Below are 22,047 nucleotides of genomic sequence, written 5' to 3'. Positions count from 1 at the left end.
TCATTTGAGCTTCTTCAGAGTTATAGCTTGCATGCATAGTGTATTAAACTATTTGTCTTTCTATGTTAGTTTCTTGGTGGATGGCTCCAGAAACCAGGAGTCATACTCGACTATTCTCTTCCCATCATTGCCTCATCCAGTGTCGTATCAACTCCTGCTAATCTGACAACCTCCATTATATTCCTCAATAATATGGCGTCGGGGAGGGGGAGTGGTCAGGTACATATATATTATCACTGATGCAGCTCTTGCCTCCTCCTCTCTGAATTGGAAAATTAAAGGCTTTCCCCTTGGTTCTCCCTGTCCCAACACTATAATGCCGAGGCACTTGGGTCTCTAAAACTATCATATTCTTGCCTGTGTGCCCCTGCATACCTTCCTCAGGATCCGGAGCCACCCCTGCTTTCTCTTTACCTCACACACGTCATCTGACCATCTGCTGACTATGTGTTGGTTAAGACCCAGGAGCATTTATTAACTTTCCACTGTACTGCAAATATTGTGGTAAGCCAAGTAATGGCTCTGTTCAAAGCCAAGACAAGACCCTGAGCTAGACTTTCATAGAAACTTAGTGCCTGGAAAGAACTTGAAGATTATTTTCTTCTTTACTAGAAGCAGTTAGACACTGAAACCATTTGCTCAAGGTCACTGAGCCAGTTAGTGACAGAGCCAAGACTAGAAAATAGGTTTTCCAGATCCTGGGATATAATACTCAGCTGTCTGTGCCACTCACAAAAATGGCAGAGTGATCATCAATTGGAACATTTCTGTGCCCCCAAAAATGTCCTTTCCTTGTTGCTAGAAGCCTCACCAACACCAAACACTGACAACAACCACAGACACTTGGGGCATTTCTTTCACTTGTTCAGGCATTTGCTGGCTGGAATTGCCACAGCAGGTGATAAGCTGTGACTTAGGGAAACCTCGGTTGGGGGGTGGCCCTGATGAGGTGCACAGCATCGATGGGCAGCGAAGTAAGCGCTCTGTATATTTTATCTTCTTTCCTACAATTTAAAGTAATATAGCAAGGCTACAGAATTTTTATTCTATGAGTAAACCAGGTTTGTCCGTTTTAGAGTACTTGCAAACAACATGTTCATAGATTTTCTTGGCTCCGGAATTGTTTGTACACTAAATTAAGGTGGAGGTATTTATACCTTATAATTTCAATGTCTTGCTGTCCTGTTCATCTGAGGCTTAAGGAAAAAAAAAAAAAGCCCAAATGGTATTAATAGATAACATGGGTGGAGAGGGAGGGGATGTGGAAAGAGTAACAATGCCATCATTGATTCACAAATTAATTCCATAAATAACAAGATTTACCTCCTGTGCCCTGCTTTGAAATATGCTTTGGTGTCTCATTTCACTAGGCTTGTTCCTCTTCATCTCTCCTGGAGTGTCTGTCAGCCTGCTGTGCCCTTTGGTGGGGGCCTGGCTCTTATATCAGGACTGGGGTGCACAGCCTAGGCCTTCTCAAGGCAGGGCGATTCTTGCCTGTGTGAGGCCTGTGCCCCCTGCTAGAGATGCGGTCCCTGCCTTTCCAGGAGCTTACAGGAGCAGTCACTGCCAGGCCTCTCAGCCCTTTGCCATCAGACAGGTGCAAGTGCCTGGAGAATTACTGTTCCAGATCCCAGCCCTCAGAATACTTACTGTCAGCTTCCTCTCTTTGTGTTTATTGCCACAGTCTTAAAGACCTCATGTCACAAGCGACCTAGCCAATTCTGTGGGGCTCTGTAAGAGTGTAATAGCAGTGACTACGCATCTGATACAGGGAGTTCTTGTTCAAGATAGCACTGTAGGATCCTGAACTCACCTCCTCCCACGAACACCCCAAATCTATAGCTACATATGGAACACCTTCTTCTGAAAAGAATCTGAAAACTAGCTGAGTGAATCCTTCACATATGGCAGAGGAGAAGAAAAAAACCCCACATCTGAAGCAAGCAGGAGAGGCTGAGATTAAAGCTCACTTGGGCACAGTGACAGTTTAGGATGCTACTCAAAGCCTGGAGCATCTCCCTGCAAAGAGTTTGAACCCCACATTCAGCACCCTAACTTTTAAGACTGCATCTGATAGAAGAGCTCGCAAACATCTAGCAAACCAATGGGGTTTATGTCCCCAAGACCCAAAAGACGACGTTGAACCGAGAAGTGGCTTGTAATGGGCTAGTGCCGCAGACACACATGCCTCAGGCGCAGTAGAGACGCAGCGGATTGAGAGGTGCCGGCACCTGATTTAACACACATCTAGGGACTCGCCGGGGTACTCTGTGAACTGAACTGGCAGCCACCTTCTTACAGAGGTTGCTCCAACTCACCCACTGTAATCGTCTCCAGAGACCTTGGGGGGTGAACACTATCTTTGTCCTCCAGCATGCCCCTGTCTCTGGGGGAAGATGAGCTTATACACATCCGGTGCCCAAGGACACTTGCTTGCCTAGCTGTGGCAGACAGCAATGTCAGTAAGTGAGGCCAATGGATGCATAAAAATCTGTTGGTGTTATAAAGCATTGTAGAAATTGAAGCTGTACTTAAAAGCAAGGCATCTGTATGTGTTCCTGGGTCCCACAGACCAACACGGGAGACACTGCTCTTGGCCAGCTGCCACTCCAGGGCACTGCACAGCTAACAGACTGAAACATACCCCCAGGGTCTCTGTAGGAGAGGCCTATTTGCTTAACCTGAGCATTGGCTTTGGGCAGGCTTCAGGTTGGGCACATATGTAGAGGCCTACTGGTATGCACTTCCAGGGAAACAGCCTTTGAGTGCCGTCTTTAAGCTCTCCCTGTGCCTTGCTCCAGATAACCAGTATCCTCCCAAAAGGAACTTGTATACCCAGCTAGTGTCCTGATTTTTGTGACTGCCACCAATAGACACCTCTAGAGATTGCCTGGCCTTGGAAGCCAGTGGGGCTTATACTTTTAGTGCCACAAGACTATTTATGTTTGCATTCTTTACGAGCTGATGCTGCTGGGGGTGGGAGGGGATCTGTCTTCCAGATAGCCTGAATCTAGGTGCTGACTGAGATCCTCCCCTTGGGACACCCTCAGCCACTGGGAGCCACTAAAACACTTTGGACAACCACAAGCTAGACCAGGGTTGAACAAGAGATTTATCTGCTACACCAAGCCATTCCTTCAGACTGAGCAAAGTAGCTGTTTTATCTAATGCATAGAAGCCAACACAGAGAGTCAAAACAATGGATAGAGAGGAATAAGTTTCAAAAGAAAGAAGAAGGTAAACCCTAAGAAAAAGTTCTTAATTAAATGGAGATAAGTAGTTTACCTGCCAAAGGGTTCAAAACAATGGCTTTAAAGATGTTCACCAAACGTGGAAGAAGAATGAGTGGACACAGTGAGAACTTAGAAATATAAGAAACTGCCACATGGAAGTCACAAAGCTGAAGAATACAAAACCAAACTGAAAAATACACTAGAAGGATTCAACAGTCCACTATGAAGCAGAAGAAAAGATCAGGGAGCTTGAAAACAGGGCAGAGGAGCTCCCCTCATCAGAGCAGCATAAAGAAAAAAAGAATGGAAAAGTTAAGGTAACTTAAGGGAGTTATGTGACAACACTGAGCAGACCAACATTAAAGGGATCACAGAGGGAAAAGAAAGGGGCAGAAAAGTTATTGGAAGAAGTAATGGCTGAGAGTTTTTCTAACCTCTTGAAGAAAACAGATACCAGAAGCTGAGAGATTGCCAAAGAAGATGAACTCAAGGAGACTCACACCAAGACATATCATAATTAATATTTCCAAAGTTAAGGCGAAGGAGATAATCTTAGAAGCAGCAAGAGAAAAATGTATGTACAGGGAACCCCTGTAGACGATCCTCAGATTTTTCAGCAGAAACTTTGCTGAAGAGAAATGGTATAATGGATTTCAAATCCTCAAAGAAAAAAAAATTGTAACCAAGAACACTCTTTAGCAAAGCTGTTATTCTGGATTTCAGGCAAAAGAGTTTTCCAGAAAGACAAAAGCTAAGCCTGGCCTGCAGTAAATGTTAAAGGAACTTCTTTAAGCTGAAGAGAAAAGAGCACTAATTACTAACAGGAAAACATATGAAAGTATAAATCTCAGTGGTAAAAGTAAATGTAGAGTAAAATTCAAAATAATCTAATATAAACATGGCAGATTAATCACTTACAAAGCTATTCGAGACAAAAGCAGTAAAAATAACCACAATAAGTAGTTAAGATAAAAATATGTAAAATGTGACATCAAAAAAGGGGGGAAATAAAAACGTAGAGCTTTAGAATGCATCAAAGCTGAAGTTATAAACTTAAAATAGACTGTTAGGTCATTATATGTAAGCCTCTTAATTACCACAAAGCAAAAACCTGTAGTAGACACATAAAATATGAAAACCATGAGGCATATCTAAGCATAATCGAAGGATAACCACTATAGAAAATTATCAAGTTACAAAGAAAAAGACCAAGTGAAAGAAATAAACAGAACTACAAAACAGCAAAAAAAAAAAAAAAAAAAAAAAAAAAAAAAAAAAAAAAAAAAAAAAAAAAAAAAAAAAAAAAAAAAAAAAAAAAAAAAAAAAACCCACTTAAATGACAGTAAGGGGCAGCTGGGTGACTCAGTCAGTTGAGCTTCCAGCTTTTGATTTCTGCTCTGGTCATGATCTCATGGTTTGTGGAATCAAGGTGTGCTGTCAGCACTAAGCCTGCTTGGGATTCTCACTCCCTTTCCCTCTCTGCCCGCCCCCCACCCCGCTTGTGTTCCTCTCTGTCTCTCTCAGTAAATAAATAAATAAAGTGTAAGAAGTGGCAGTAAGTACATACCTATCAATAATTATTTTAAATATAAATGGACTAAATTCTTCAATTAAAAGAATGGTTGTATGAAAACACAAGACTCATCTGTATGCTGACTTCAAAAGACTCACTTCACATGTAAAGTGAAACCAAAAAAGATGGAGTAGCTCTATTTATATCAGATAAAACTTTAAAACAAGGACTGGAAAAAGAGAAGTTAATTGCATAATGATAAAAAGGGTCAATTCAACAAAAGAATATAACATGTAAACATTTAAGCACCCACATAGGAACACCTAAATATATAAAGCAAATATTTATAGACCCAAATGGAGAGATAATGATACAATAATAGTACAGGACTTTAGTATTCTTTCATCAGTAGATAGATCAGACAGAAAATCAATAAGGAAACATTGTCCTTAAGTAACTCATTAGACCAGATAGACTTAGCAGATATACACAGCATTACACACAAAAGTAACAGAATACACATTCTTAACTAGTACAAATAGAATATTCTTTATGATAGAGCATATTAGGCCCCAAAATAAGTCTGTTGAATTCAAGAAGACTGAAATCATATCAAGCAACTTTTCCAACCACAGTGGTATGGAATTAGAAATCAATTACAAGAAAAATGGAAAAGTCACAAATATGGTGAAATTAACAATATTCTACTATACAACCAATGGGTCAAAGGAAAAATTAAAAAGTACCCAAAGAAAATGAAAATACACGAACAACATAATGCTAATGGATGTAGCATAAGCAGTTTTACAAGGGAAGTTCATAATAAATGTCTACCCCAAGAAAGAAAAACCCTAAGTAATATAAACTGACACCTTAAAGCATTAGAAAACCAAGTGAAGAACAAAGTTGGTAGAAGAAAGAAGTAACAAAGATCAAGTGGAAATAAAACAGAGGCTAAGAAGACAATAGAAATGATCGATGAAACCAACAGCTGGTTCTTTGAGAAGATAAGCAAAATTGATGAACCTTTACCTAAATTCACCAAAGAAAAGACAAACAAGAAACTCAAAATCATAGATGAAAGAGGAGACATTATACTGATATCATAGAGATACAAAATATTGTGAGAGACTACTTTGACCAATTATGTTCCAACACACTTGACAATCTAGAAGAAATGGATAAATTCCCAAACAAACTTACCAGGTGTATTCATTATTTATTATAAATAATACACCTATTATATATTTTATCACAATAAAATATAAAATTTGAACAGACTGATTACTAGTAGGGAGATTGAAGCAGTAATCAAAGATCTCCCAAACAAATAAAAGTCAGGACCAGATGGGTTCACTGGTGATTTCTACCAAACATTTAAAGAAGTAAAACCAATCCTTCTCAAACTCTCCCAAAATAATAGAAGAGGAGGGAACACTTACAAATTCATTTTTATAAGACCAGCATTACCCTGATACAAAAACAATACAAGGATGCCACAAGAAAAAAAATTATAGGTCAGTATTCCTGACAAACATACATGGAAAACCCCTCAACAAAATATTAGTAAACAAAATTAAACAGTACATTTGAGAGATCAGAGATTATGATCAGATAGTATTTATTCCAGAGATGCAAGGACAGTTCAGTTCTGCAAATCAATGTATATACCATGTTAATAAAATGAAGAATAATAAAATGAAGTATATACAATCTTAATAAAATGTCACCTATAGGTACATAAAAACTATGACAAAATTCAACATAAATTTATGATAGTTTTCCTTCCATTTCTATTTTTTTAGAATCGGTGTTAAAAGCTGTTCCAAAAAAATAGAAATAGAAGGAAAACTTCCAAACTCCTTCTATGAAGCCAGCATTACCTTGATTTTAAAACCAACGACCCCTCTAAAAAGGAGAACTCGAAACCAATTTCCCGGATGAACATGGATGCAAAAATCCTCAACAAGATATTAGCTAATCAGATCCAACAACACATTAAGAAAAAGTATTCACCATGACCAAGTGGGATTTATACCTGGGATGCAGGGCTGGTTCAATATCTACAGAACAATCAGTGTGATTCATCACATCAATAAAAGGACAAGAACCACATGATCCTCTCAACAGATGCAGAGAAAGCATTTGACAAAATATGGCATCCTTTCTTGATAAAAACTCTCAAGAGAGTAGGGATAGGAGGATCAAACCTCAAGATCATAAAAGCCATATATGAAAGATCCACTGATAATATCATCCTCAGTGGGGAAAAACTGAGAGCTTTCAAAGCTTTAAGGTCGTGAACAAAATAGGGATATCCACTCTCGCCACTGTTAATCAACATAGTATTGTAAATCTTAGCTTCAGCAATCAGACAACACAAAGATCTAAAAGGCATCCAAATCAGCCAGGAGGAGGTCAGACTTTCACTCTTCAGAGATGACATGATACATGGAAAACCCAAAAAACTGCTAGAACTGGTCCATAATTCAGCAATTCATAATTTGCTGGGCAAAGTATAAAATCAATACACCAAAATCAGTTGCATTCCTATACACCAATAATGAAGCAACAGAAAAAGAACTCAAGGAATCGATCCCATTTACAGTTATACCAAAAACCATAAAATACCTAGGAATAAATCTAGCTAAAAAGGTGAAAAATCTATACACTGAAAACTATAGAAAGCTTATGCAAGAAATTGAAGAAGACACACAAAAAATGGAAACATATTTCATGCTCCTAGATAGGAAGAACAAATATTGTTAAGATGTCAATACTACCCAAATCAATCTACATATTCAATGCAATCCCTATCAAAATAACACCAGCATTCTTCACAGAGCTAGATCAACAATCCTAACATCTGTACAGAATCAGAAAAGACCCGGAATAGTGAAAGCAACCTAGAAAAAGAAAACCAAAGCTGGAGGCATCACAGTCCCAAACTTCAAGCTGTATTACAAAGCTGTAATTATCAAGACAGTATGGTAGTGGCACAAAAACAAACTCAGATCAATGGAAGGGAATAGAGAACCCAGAAATGGGCCCACAAATCTTTAACAAAGCAGGAAATATCCAGTGGAATAAAGACGATCTCCTCAGCAAGTGGTGCTGAGAAAACTGGACAGTGATATGCAGAAAAATGACCCTGGACCACTTTCTTACACCATACACAAAAATAAACTTAAAATGGCTGAAAGACCTAAATGTAAGATAGGAAGCCATCAAAATCCTTGAGGAGAAAGCAAGCAAAAACCTCTTTGACCTTGGCTGCAGCAACTTCTTACTCAACATGTCTCTGGAGATAAGGGAAATGAAACAAAAGCAAAAATGAACTATCAAAACCTCATCAAAATAAAAAGCTTCTCCCAGGTGAAGGAAACAATCAGCAAAACAAAAGGTGACTGATGGAATGGGAGAAGATATTTGCAAATGGCACATCAGATAAAGGGTTAGTATCCAAAATCTATTAAGAATTTATCAAACTCAACACCCAAAAAACAAACAATCCAGTGAAGAAATGGACAAAAGAAATGAAGAGACACTTCTCCAAGGAAGACATCCAGATGGCCAACTGACACATGAAAAAATGCTCAACATCACTCAACATCAGGGAAATACAAATCCAGCCCACAATGAGATACCACCTCACACCTATCAGAATGGCTAACGTTAAAAACTCAGGCAACAACAGATGCTGGTGAGGATGCAGAGAAAGAGGATCTCCTTTGCCCTTCTGGTGGGAATGCAAGCTGGTGCAGCCACTCTGGAAAACCGTGTGGAGGTTCCTCAAAGAATTAAAAATAGAACTACCCTGTGACCCAGCAATTGCACTACTAGGTATTTATCCAGGGGATACAGGTATCCTGTTTTGAAGGGGTGCATGTACCCCAGTGTTTATAGTAGCACTATCAACAATAGCCAAAGTATGGAAAGAGCTTAAATGCCCATTGATGGATGGATGTATGGATAAATAATATGTGACTTATATATATCTATCTATACACACACACAATGGAGTATTACTTAGCAATCAAAAAGAATGAAGTCTTGCCACTTGCCCCTGCGTGGATGGACCTAGAGGATATTATGCTAAGTGAAATTAGAGAAAGACAAACATCATATGACTTTACTCATATGAGGAATTTAAGAGACAAAACAGCTAAACATAAGGGAAGGAAAGCAAAAATAATATAAAAACAGGGAGGGGTACAAAACATAAGAGACTCTTAAATATGGAGAACAGAGGAACAGAGGGATACTGGAGGGATTGTGGGGGGTGCTAAATGGGTAAGGGGCATTAAAGAATCTACTCCTGAAATCATTGTTGCACTATAGGCTAACTAACATGGATATAAATTAAATTAAAGAAAAAGGAAACAATTCAAAATATCCCTAGAACTCAAGAACTTGCCAGCTTCTATCCATGCAGGGCCTATAACAGTAAATGAAACTAAACTCATGCCAAAAGAGGATGGAATGGAGAAGAGAATATTCTAAAATCTTCTGGAAAGTAAGCAAAGCCCTAAACAAAAGTTAAAGAGTCAGAATGGCATGAAACTTTGACGGCAACACCAGAAATTAAGAAGGAAATGACACAATGCAAGAAAACTTCTAAAGGAAATTATCTCTAACCTAGAATCTTTCACTCAGCCAAACTATCAAATAAGTAGAAAAATAGACATTTTCAGTTATAAAACAAAAATGTATGATAAAAAATCTCAACAATTGTATATAGAGGGAAAGTATCTCAACATAATAAAAGCTGTATATGACCAGCCCACAGCTAATACCGTAATGGTGGAAAGCTTGAAAGTTTTTCCTCTGATATCAAGAATAAAACAAGGATGCCCACTCTCACAACTTTTATTCAATATTGTAAATTCTGACCAGAACAATTAGGCAGGAATAAGAAACAGAAGACATACAAATTGGAAAGTAAGAAGTAAAACTATTGCTATTTGCAGGTGACATAGATATGTGTGGAAAACTCTAAAGATGCCTACATAAAACTTAGACCTAATCAGCAAATTCAGTAAAGTTGTGGGATCCAAAATCAGTATGAAAAATCTGTGGCATTTCTACACAGTAATAACAAACTATCAGAAAGAGAAATTATGAAAACAATCCCCTTTAAAAATGCATCAAAAAAATAAAATGCATAGGAATGAATTTAATGAAGGTAAAAGATTTGTACACTAAAAATTACCAGACATGGTGAAAGAAACCTAAGACAGCACAAATCTATATGAAAATATTCTGTGCTCACGGATTGGAAGAACACTGTTAAAATGTCCTTAGTACCTAAAAAAATCTACAGTTTCAATGAAATCCCTATCAAAATGGCAAGGACATTAATAGAAACAGAACAAAAAAATCCTAAAGTTTGTTTGGAACTACAAAAGACTCTGAATAGCCAAAGCAATCCTGAGAAAGAACAACAAAGCTGGAAGCATCACACTCTCAGATTTCAGGCTATATTACAAAGTTGTGGTAATCAAAGCATGATGGTATTGGCATAAAAACAGACACATGGATCAATGGAACAGAACAGAGAGCCCGGCAATAAATCCATGTATATAGGATCAGTTAATATTTGACAGTGAGCCAAGAATATGCAGTGAGTAAAAGTTTCTTCAGTAAATGGTACTGAGAAAACTAGGCAGCTGTATGCAAAAGAATGAAACTGGACCATATTATATACCCTACACAAAAGTTCACTCTAAATAGATGAAAGACTTATAAGACCTGAAGTCATAAAACTCCTCGAAGGAAACATACTCAGTAAGCTGCTTCTTGACATCTAATTTTGTGTTGAGTTTTTAGACTTGACACCAAAAACCAACCTAAAATAAACAAGTAGAACTACATCAAACTAAAAGGCTTCCACACAAAGGAATCCACCAACAAAACAAAATCATAAGCTATCAAATAAGAGAAACATTTCCAAAACATATCTAATGAGTTAATATCCATAATATAGAGAGAATTCATACAACAGAAAAAAATCTGATTAAAAATGGGCAGAAGATCTTTTTCCAAACACGATATACAGGTGGCCAACAAACAGTTCCATGAAAAGGTGCTCGACATCACTAATTATCAAGAAAATAGAAATTAAAACCATAATGAAATACCATGTCACACTTGTCAGATTGGCTATTAGCAACAAGAAAAAACAAGTGGTATGTTCTTGAGGTTATGGGAAAAAGCACACTGTTGGTGGGAATGTAAATTTTAGCCACTATTGAAAACAGTATGGAGGTTGCTCAGAAATTAAAAACAGACTTACCATATAACCCAGTAATTCTAGTTTTGGGTATTTATCCAATGGAAATGAAAAGACTAATTCAGAAAGATATATCCACCCACCATGTTCACTGCAGCATTATTTATAATAGTCAAGATACAGAAACAATGTTTTCCAATGGATGACTGGGAAAAGATGATGTGATGGATATATACATTATATATTTGTGAGTGTGTGTGTGTGTGTGTGTGTGTGTGTGTATACACACAACTGAACATTATTCAGCCATAAAAAAAGGACAGATCTTGCCTTTCCAACAACATGGATGGACCTTGAGGGCATTATGCTAAGTGTGTAAGTCAGGAAAAGATAAATACCATATGATCTCACTTATATGTGGCATGTAAAAACAAAACCATGAGTTCATAGATATAAAGAACAGATTGGTGGTGGCCTGAGGCAGGGGGTGGACATGGGTAAAATGAATGAAAAAGTCCAAAAGTAACAGACTTCAGTTATAATATAAGTGATGGGGATGTACTGTACAGCCTGGTGACTATAGTTAACATATTGCATATCTGAAAGTTGATAAGAGAATAGATATTAAAAAGCTCTCCTAAGGAAAAAAACTATAGTGGCAGATATTAACTAGACATTGTGGTGATCATTTCACAGTGCAGCTATATTGAATTATTATGTTGTATGCCTGGTTATAGGCTTTATTTTTCTTTTCAAATTTTTATTTAATTTCTAGTTAACATACAGCACAATATTGGTTTCAGGAGACCTCAGTCTATGTTAATTATACCTCAGTAAGTATAAATACATAAAAAGCATGTGATATAGCAAGGGGTTCTTTCCCTGTTCTTATCATCATCACCACCACCTTTTGCAGGATCACCCCATTGGGTACTATTTGACTTAAACAGACTTCATAATGTACCTTGCACAATATTTAGGCCTCCACGGATCATAGGGGAAACTGAAGTGGTAAATGTGAAATTGTCACAGTTGTGAAAAATGGGGAAGACGTTAAGGTTTGTGGAGAGATTTCTTAGATCATTTTTATACAGCTATAGAACGTAAATCCTCTAGTTTTAATGAAAAAGTGTATTTTTTCCCTAGCCATAGATGGTTTTGTGACCAATTTTAGGAGACACTGTTAGACATATTCTTTCTAGGAAAATGCTTTTAAGATCTAAAGTGCATTTTGTTCTCCTAGAGTTATATTCAACTTTTTTATTAAACTTTTTGGATTAAAGATATTCCAACTGGCCGACTGAATAGTGTCAGCATTGAATAGGTTCAGATAAAGTATAGTCTTACTCTGTTTATTCCTCCTAGCTTCCTTAGAAAATAGATAATTTAAATATGCAAAAAGATGATTATTTTAAGTCTTCTGCTGTAGTCAAACATAAGATTTACTATTTTTCTGGACAGATTTCTGCTTCACTCTTCTGTAGATTCTGTCTCTTAAAGTTGCCATTTTGTTTGTGTCTTTTCTTCAAGTGTTTCAACTATGGACTGAGCCTTTTATAAAACTCCTTAGATTAAAATGGAATGGCCCAATTTTGGTGTAATCAGGGTGAATGAAGTCTATTGGTTGGGAGGGAGGTGTAGCCTTCCCAAAATAAATATTTTTCTATTGTCTTCATTGCTATCATAGTAACAACATTTAATAAGCATTACATGATAAATCCCTTCTTGAGTACTTTTTAAGTTTATTTTGGGGGGGGAGAGGGTGGAAGGGAGGGAGGAGGGGATGGGAGAGGGAGAAGACAGGCAGCAAAGGGGAGAAAGAGAGAAAGAGAATCCCAAGCAGGCTTTGCACTGGTAGGGTAGAGCCTGATGTGGGGCTCAAACTCAAAAACTGTGAGATCATGACCTGAGCAGAAATCAAAAGTCAGATGTTAAACCAACTAAGCCACCCCAGCACCCCCCTTCTTGAGTCCTTTATCTGCATTGTCCCTTTTTATCTTCACTGTAACCCTCTGAGGACAGTACTATTATTACCAGCTATCAAATTTGTGATCTTAGTGTTACAGAGATTCCGAGAGTTAATGCAAATGTTATCTGGACCATCTGTATTTTTTAGCTTTTTCTTATCCTCTTCTCTCCCTATATATTAACTACCTGTAAAATATTTTAAAGAAACACATCTACTAACTGAGCTTTTACTCCTCTTCAGATTTCTGTGTACAGCTCCTGAGGGGGAGGGGAAGGTGTTTGGTAGATACATTATGTTTCTAGACTGTGTAAGATGCAACTCTTTAGAAAGGACTACTTGACTCAGTCCTATGGTTAAGTAATGACTAACAATTACTGGATCAAATCTCATCAGAGAGTTTGGGATATTTAATGAATCAGCCATGGAGCATGCAACAGAATAAACGAGTAAAAGAAGCAAAAAAAATATGTGCCTTCCACCTACTGTAATGTAAACTGCAAATGCACCTGCCATAGGTACAGGATGGAATCCAGAATTTGGACATGTGCTAGGAAAATTATCAAAGAGTCCCTTTGTGGGGTGTGGGAGAACGGTGCTATTTTTTTTTCCAAGGTTCTTTTGAGTTGGCCTAAAGGAAAGATAATAGTAAAGAGAATTGTTCAGTTTTCCTAAGCATGGTCTTCTCTGCACTGCAGTGGAAAATACCGCTTTTCTCTTTCTTTTACCTCCTGAACTAACTCTCTTTCGTCCCCATTAGGAAAATGTTGACTATGTTCTGGCTAAGATGCATGGCCTCACAGGGACAGCAGTGTGCCAGAGAGTTCTGTGTAGGAGGTATGCTCCAGGCCAGTTTGTGCAGGCAGCGGGTCATTCTAGGGCTTTAGGCCAGAACGCTGTGCGTCCTCTGGCTGGGAGACACAGAGCTACTTGGAGCTGAGCTACCGTGCTGTATTAGTAAATACCTCCTGCCCCTATGAACACTTGAGGAGCACAACTCCCTGGAGGGGTCTGTGTCTCACCCTCACAGCTGGCTTTTCACATAGGCCAGATGCTAAGTTCGCCATCCTGGCTGCAATTCAGGATTCCTAAGGCCCACTTCTAGCCGGCTTTCTGATTTTGCCTGGAGAAACAACAGTTGCAGTCAAGCCACGTCTGGGAAGAAGAAAGCCACCAACCAGTCAGACATCCGCACAAAGGTGAGCCCCTCCGTAACCCCCACTGGGCAGAAGTGAGCCTTAGCAGTTCAAGACATGGGAACACCTCTGGGTTCTCTGTAGCTTTGGGTGTGAAGTCAGGTTTGATCTGAGTGCAATTGTTGAATGACTCATTATGCATAATTGACTGCTCATGTTCTAATCTGCAATTGCTTTTTGGCATACTGTTAGACTGCTAACAATGTTAACAAGCTTCTGTTTCTCAGTATATAGTTTACTTGTTGGGGACTTGGTTAAGAAAGTCGTTTCAAGCGCTGAAGTCAAAGGAAATGTTATTAGAGATTAGTCGAGATAAAATGCATACAAATCTGTTTTGTGGGTTATTCTCAGAATTCACTGCTCTGCGCTTCCCAGTACTCTGCTGTTTGGGGTCTTGGTTCCAAGAAATTCAGAGCATCTGTCATACCACATCTTAAAAAAAGAAAACGCAAGAAATGTAACCGACTCACTTATAACACAGCTGAGTTTACTGTGCAGATAGTTTTCTGATGGCTCTCCCTCCTATTTTCTGAGCATTTGGGGCCACCTATGATGAGGTCAATCAATTTGGGATGGTTTCATTATTCAATTGATGTATTCTTATCAAAATGAGTCTTCAGCCTTATTTTAAACAGACCAAAGCCCCTTGGGCCAGTCATGGACATTTCCAGAGTCACCTAAGATGCTACTGAAGTAGGTTTCTGTTGTTGCCTTCAAGGCCTGGAGCAGCCAGATGCTTTCCAGATAGACCAGCTCCAGGGGTTTGCCACTGATGACCTTTCATAGGATTCAGATATTTTGTTTGGGTTTGTGTCTGCAGCCATTCATAACAGATTTGTTTTGTTTTGTTTTTAATCAAATGTTGCATTACAGTTTTCCTTTTATGCTTTCTTGCAAGCTACTTGGCTGCTGGTGTGTTCCTTTGTTTTCCTCAATTTACAGTAGCTGTCAGTCTTGTGCTGAGTTCCCCTTTCACAGCGCACTGAATTGTGCAATTCTTGCTTGGCCCAGTTTGGGATAGGCATCCTTCCCAGAACCTAGTTGGCTTCTCAAAGGTTAAATGCTTTTGGCAAAAACTGCAAGTATGACTGAATAAAACCATAAAAATGAAAAACCTCAAGAACCAGGGGGAAAAAAGAATTATTTCTGACTATGAACTATCATCTATGCAGAAGACTCTTCTTTTTTTTTAAAGTTTCTCTATTGAAGTCTTCTTAGTTTGCTAAATCTTAGAATCTTCTCTTTGCTTCAAATAAAACCAACATTGTAATGCCTTTTATGATTCTTGATTCCCCTGGGGGTGGTGGGGGTGATAGTGGAAGAAACTCTGTGAGTTATTTTGTCTTAGTTTAACCTTTTCACTGCCCCAGGTCACAAAGTGCCCTTTCTAAAACACAACTAAAAGGAATGTTTTTGGCAAGGAATAAAAATCAGATTATTAAATTGATTTGATAGAATTTGCAGATCCTTTAGTTTCTTTTGTTGTTTTCATACCTAGGAAGTTCTTATAAAGTACAAGTAATGACTGTGTTTGTGGTACATGTCCCTGTAAATGCACCTTATTTAATATCACTTTAATCTCTAAGATGCAGTTTGGCTTGTGGCTGTTTTAGGTGCCCTTTAATAGACTGGTTTTTAAGAGTAGCTCAGAGTGGTTTTCTAGTAGATTATGTAGGACCTGTGTTCTAAGAGGATGTCTTTTTTCTTTTCTTTTTTTTTTTTTTTAGCTTTAGTATTTACCCAGAGAACTTATTCTTTTAAACCCTGTGTCATTACCATGTGGTACCAGAATTCCCATGTAATCTGTTCACTGCTTTTGTTCATGTAACTGTGGACCTTAATTTTTAGGTTCTACATTTACAGATTTGCTTCTTTTGAGACATTCCCTCTCGCTCTCCGCTGCCCACCCTCTCAGGTCTGTCTCCACAATGTAACTGGCAGTTTATCAGTTCTCCAGCTCACAGACTTTGCTCGCTCTTGTTGAAGGTTAACCTGAACTATCAACTCTTCATTCAAAGTGAAATTCAGAATCATCTTTAGAAAGGAAAGGAACATGAATCAAGGCTAAAAACAGATCAAGACAAATCAGGGAGTTTTGGGTTTATAACTGATCTTCCCCCGAGGAAGATGAACCAAGCGGGCCACCCCTGCGGTCAACACAGCATGCTGGATTAGAGTAGGGCCTTTCCCTGGAACCGTGTGCCTCTCACCCTGGCGCTGCTGCTGAGGGCCTGGAGGACTCTGGGCAAATTTTCTAAATTTTCTGTCTGTATTGGTAAAACACAGATAATGCCAGTACTGCTTCTTGAATATTATTAGAAGTAAGTGAATTAATATTTGGGAAAAACCTTAAATAGACATTAGTAAAGTATCTAAAATAGTTTTTTAATGAGATAATGAAAACCTTTTTGTCCTAAGATAACAGATTTCTTAACATGCAAATAATTTTCCTTCATTTACGCTGGGCTTCCCATTCTCTGCAAGACAACCACTCACACCTATTAGGTACAGAAATCACATTTTGTTGTAGAAGATAGGCTAGAAAGCCGTGTTTGATCTATTTATAGCTAAGAACTTTTTTTTTCCATTTTGTTTACTAAAAATACAAAGGGAGTTTAACAGACTTAAATTGATCTGTGAATCTTGTTGGCTAAAATAGGAATTTGGACAGATCCTATTCTAGGTTTAAGGCTTCTCAATTCTGTATGACAAGTGTCATCTAAAATCGGGAAGGGATTTTCATTCTCCAATGAATAGAGAGGTCTTGTGAGTGGCAGTGAGCTGTTTAGTTTGGAATTATCCTGAGAGCTGTTGATTTCTCATTCATCACATTCAGTCTCTCCCTCCTGATTGCTGGGCTCCCTTCTTTTGAATCAGCCACTAGCACTTTTTATTTCATTCTGCTACCGGATCTTGTTACTGCCTCCTCAGCCCTCTCATCAATCCCATATCTCCAGCTAACAACAAGTTTGACTTGGATTTATCTTTATTACTTTAAACTCTCAAGGTCTGAAAATTAACTTGTCTGTCTCTTTTTATTTTACTTTAACATAAGAAAAACCACATACTGAGAGCAAACAGTCATTTTTGAGAAAGGATTGGTATCTCGAACCTATGAAGAACATCTAAAATCAGTAAGAAAAAAAGTACAACTTAATAGAACAATGAGGGGAAAACATGAACACCCTGACACCTCTTTCAAAGAAGAGACCACATGAATGGCCAAACAGGAAAAGATGTCCAAGCGTACTAGTAACTAAGTAAATGCAAAGTAAAACCACCATGAGATCCTGTTTCACACTCACCTGACTGACATATATGAAAGTATGACAGTTTCCACGATTAGTGAGGCTGCAGACAGTGAGCATTCTCAAATTTGGTTTGTGGGGAGTAAACTCTGGAGCAACCACTTTGGAAACCTATTTGCATATCCCATGAGCCAATGGTTCTGCTAGTTATATATCCTGTATGTTCTTGGACACTTGCACAAAGCCGTTCCCAGCAGTGATGTTTAGAGTAGCAAAAACACTGGACATGACAAAGATATTCATTAACAGTATGGATAAATAAATTATGGTATATTAAATCAGTTGGGATACTCTATACCTGGAAGATAAGTGAGCTACAGTGACATGAATCAGTGAGGGGAAATCTGAAACACGGTGTTGAGCAAAAAATGTTACAGGAATTCATAAGGTATCCTTTCCTTTTTGATCAGTTATGTAGGGATGTTTATACATTCACTGTTGTATAAAGTGCAATGGTAAGGGAAAGATTGAGTCAAAATTCAAGACAATGATCATAAATCAAGAGAGGAAAATCTACCTATTAGGGACCAAAGGAGGCTTCAAAGATATAACCTTCCACTTCTGAGGCTAGGTGGGGTGACCATTCTTTCCCCCTTTAAAATTGATAGATGCATTACAGATAGTTTGATGTATGATGTATTTATGATTAATACTTAATATTCTTAGTAATACTTAAGTAATATTCTTAGTGTTTGCAGAATATTCAGTTAATGGTTCTTCAATGTCAAGTGAGTTTTGTAGGTTCTCCTTTCAGCTGTGAAATACAAACTTTCTTTAACAGAATAGAAAGTTAAGGTCAGAAATGTTAGAACTGGTTAATAGGAGTCTTTCTTTGAAGGCATACTGAATAGAACTGGCTTACTGCCAGTTAACTGCTAGTTTCTTAATATGATAATAATCTAGCTCATTAGCTCTTTAGAACAGTTCAAGTACTTATACATCATGATGTACTCAATAATATACTGACTATATCCTATGGAATTTTCTATTCCTTCCAACTTTGGCACAGTGGGGTGGAGCAAATTTCTATTTCTAAAGGACTTTACTGTCACAGAATTGTTTTAGCCTCTGTTATAAAGAGTAATAGGATAATGGGGGGCTGGTTAAGAGACACAGAGAAGCGAAACCCACAACCAAGACCACTGCACAGTGCACAATGTATGAGAGTAACATAAAATCTAATCTTCATGCAACACACCCGTACACACAACAACAGTACCTCTGGTATTTTTCCTAAATGCAATACCTACATCTAAAGATTGCTCCTCTAAAATTTAACTTAAGTTTCTTTGTGAGCTTCCAGCTCACAGAAAGACTTCTAAGAGTGCATGTCGCTGTGTTCTGGATTACTTATTTTGATCACTTATTATTCAGTCCATTGATGACTTACATAATTGTGTTCATTCTTTCCCTCATATGTGGTCTCTTCCCAACTGAAAATGAAGATTGCTGTGTCCACTGTATCCTGGCCTGCTTGTTCTGTGAATTCCTGACCCTCTGCAATATTGTCCTGGGCCAAGCTTCGTGTGGCATCTGCACCTCAGAAGCCTGCTGCTGTTGCTGTGGAGATGAAATGGGGGAGGACTGTAACTGCCCTTGTGACATGGATTGTGGCATCATGGATGCCTGTTGTGAATCATCAGACTGTCTGGAAATCTGTATGGAATGCTGTGGAATTTGTTTTCCTTCATAGATATTTATCATCTATTGTGTTAAAACTGGAGAGTTTTAGGATTTTTAAGGGGGCAGAAAAGCACATGGTAGGATTCTCATGAAGCAAGCCAGTATTTGCACTGTTCACTCATTAAGTAATCTCTGAAAGCCTTCTCTAACCAAATCTACATGGTTTAATATGTGAAATTTTAACTACTTGTAAACTTAATAGGTTACAATGACTGAGGGACATTTTGACCCCAAAAGGAATGCTAAATGTCTCCTCCTTTTTATACATATTTCTATTTAACTATTCTTAGGAGTCTCTTGCTCCAAATGTATTATTTCTCTGTGGGTATTTAAACCAGACAATTTATTTTTGATGTTTATCTATCCCTGGTTCAAAGTAGGCATTTCTTTCCTTTAAAGTGAACTTTGGGAAACAAACACACACCATAGTTGGGCACCCTGTGTTAATCTCCGTGCTCTGTTTTCACTTTCTCCACTAGTTCAACAGACATTGAGTTCCTCCTGTATCTAATCGCCTGCTCAGATGCAGAGATGGATGCCATTCAACTCCCATCCAGAGGAGTGTACAGTTTAACAGAGCAAAGAGACCTGTAAGGTATGGACCATTCCTCAGGGCATACCGAAGTGAGGCTTATGCAAGAGAAGGACCGAAAAGGCTCTAGGAGTACAAGGAGAAGAAGAGCTCTTGTACCCTGGAATGTGCACAGGGCCTCAAGGAGAAGGTGGTATTTGAAAAGGCCTTTTAGGATGAATGATCCATCTATGGCTTGAATGAATTAGATTTAGGACCAAGTTTTAGATGGGAGCCCAAACTGTGTGTGTCCTTAAGCAGCTAAAAGAAAAATACCTTATGTATCTTCTTTGGTTGCAGGAATACAGCTTTAAAAAAAAAAAAGTATAAAATTTAACTAAAAGTATGCAATAATTTTTTTACATAATTTAAATAATGTTTTTGATAACATAATGATTTATTAAAATAGCTCTATTTTATAAAGGACATGGAATGCTTTTGACAAATTGCATTTAAGTTTGGTGATTTTTAAAATATTAAAATACCAGTATTCTGATTCTGATTTATTAAAAAAATTTTTTTTAATTTTTGGAGCTTTAAGTCTTTTCAAAGGGAAGAATGGTTGTTTGTTTTGCTTCGTAACTGATGTTATATTTTATGAAGACAGCTCACCTTAAATATAAACCATTCCTTCCAAAGCAGTGGGGAACTTGACGTCCACTATTGTGACCAAATGTCAGTATTGCAATTTTATGTTAAATTAAACCAACAGGACAGGTTATAAAGATGCTGCCAGTGTAAAGAAATAAGTCCATTACAAGACTAAGTATACAGTTAGTAAGAGATAGACACTTTGTGTAGCCCAGATGAAAAGGGGAGTAAATTTCCATACTATGTGCTCTCCTACTAAGTCTGATCTCCTCAAAATAGTAGTTTGCTTTGATTTAAGGTAATTCCTTATAGACATTCTGAAAGCATACTTTTGGATTAATAGTTATTTTCAGTTCCTCCAGTTGAAATTCAAACTCATGATAAAAACAAATGCCTATTTTTAGGAAGCCTTTAACAAACCTAGCCTTTTAAGAAAGGTTTTAAACCTCAAGCATAGGAATGTCACCTACAATTTTTCCTTTGAGGTAAAACCTAGTTCTACTTCTGTCATTACTGAAAGGACTTAAAAAAGTCAGCAAACTCTTGAATCCCTTTTTCAGTGCTATGTGCATACACACACACACACACACACACACACACACACAGCCTTTAAATTGTCGGGTTTAAATAGAATTCTAGGAAACAGCTGTCTTTCTCTTGTCTAAAGAGTGTCTTTCATTTGTTACATTAAATATAAGAACATCTTTGTACTATTTCATAGTAACCAGAATCTGAATATTTACGTATACCCAACGTTAACTTATGCGTATATATTAGGATATAAGAATATCATCTGTGTATGGACATGTAAAGCCTTCTAATGACCTGGAATTGTTAACATGTGTCACTTTTTATCATGCAAAATTTTTCAACCGAGTGGTTTATCTAATATTTAAATATATTCTGCTACTATTTGCCATGAAAATACTAGCACTTTTAAAGTAATGTTTCTCCATCACAGAGAACATTAACTGATAGCAGAAATTTTATTTTCATATTTATGTTCACAGCACTTCTCCTCTATTGTCTATACCAGTCTTCCATAAAGTGTCTTGTATGATTTTTAAAAATGAAAAAAAAAAAAGTAGGAAAATGTGAAAATAGTTTCAGTATATGTTAGAATTTCTGTATGTAAAATGTTTTGTTGAATTACATGGCCATCATGACTAAGTGCTATACTTACAGTTATAGATTTGGTCTCTTTTCAAATGTGGAAACTTAACCTTAAATATTTTTAAACTGGACCTGTATTATCCTGAATACATTATTTTGAAATAAAAAAGAAATTCTCCTTTGTGCCTTAGCATATTTCCTATCTAATTCTTATATTGATTTGAATTAATTCAACTATAATTTAAAACGAGGCTTTTCTTTATCTTGTTACTTCCTTTTCTGAAGATTTCATAGTTTCCTTATGTAAATCTCAGGACATGCTCATATACAAGCTATGAAAGATTCAGATCAGTTTATAGTGTAAATCATAGGTAATACAGTATTTTAAAACATAGTCTTAAGTAAATGGTTTTTATAAGTTGGGAGATAATTCCAAAGAAAATAATTGGAAACAAAGATCATTTTATTTTTAATGTATATACTGAGATTACCCAAAAAAATCTCTGAAATTGGGTATTAGGTTTAATTGATTTTACCCAAAAGTTAAATCATCAGAAGTATTTTCATCTAGGGTTTTTAGTCATATAATTTTAAAGTAATAGGAAATGTTTTATAGTATTTAACCCCCCCCAATCATTTAT

The 22,047-nt window shown here is 37.4% G+C and overlaps 1 protein-coding gene across 1 annotated transcript in view; it reads left to right on the top strand.

Moving 5' to 3' along the window:
- Window positions 1–20,026, top strand: part of MDFIC (MyoD family inhibitor domain containing) — an 88,062-nt gene extending 68,036 nt beyond the window's left edge. The window contains exon 4 of the mRNA XM_029924660.1: window positions 18,894–20,026. Coding sequence (XP_029780520.1) covers window positions 18,894–19,141 — 248 coding nt within the window. The 3' untranslated portion in view covers window positions 19,142–20,026. The remainder of the gene's footprint in view (window positions 1–18,893) is intronic.
- Window positions 20,027–22,047: the final 2,021 nt, after the last annotated feature.

The sequence above is a fragment of the Suricata suricatta genome, chromosome 2 (genome assembly GCF_006229205.1).
Source record: "Suricata suricatta isolate VVHF042 chromosome 2, meerkat_22Aug2017_6uvM2_HiC, whole genome shotgun sequence".
NCBI lineage: Eukaryota > Metazoa > Chordata > Mammalia > Carnivora > Herpestidae > Suricata > Suricata suricatta.
Note: the sequence above shows the minus strand (reverse complement) of the source record. Positions and strands in the feature narration are given on the sequence as shown.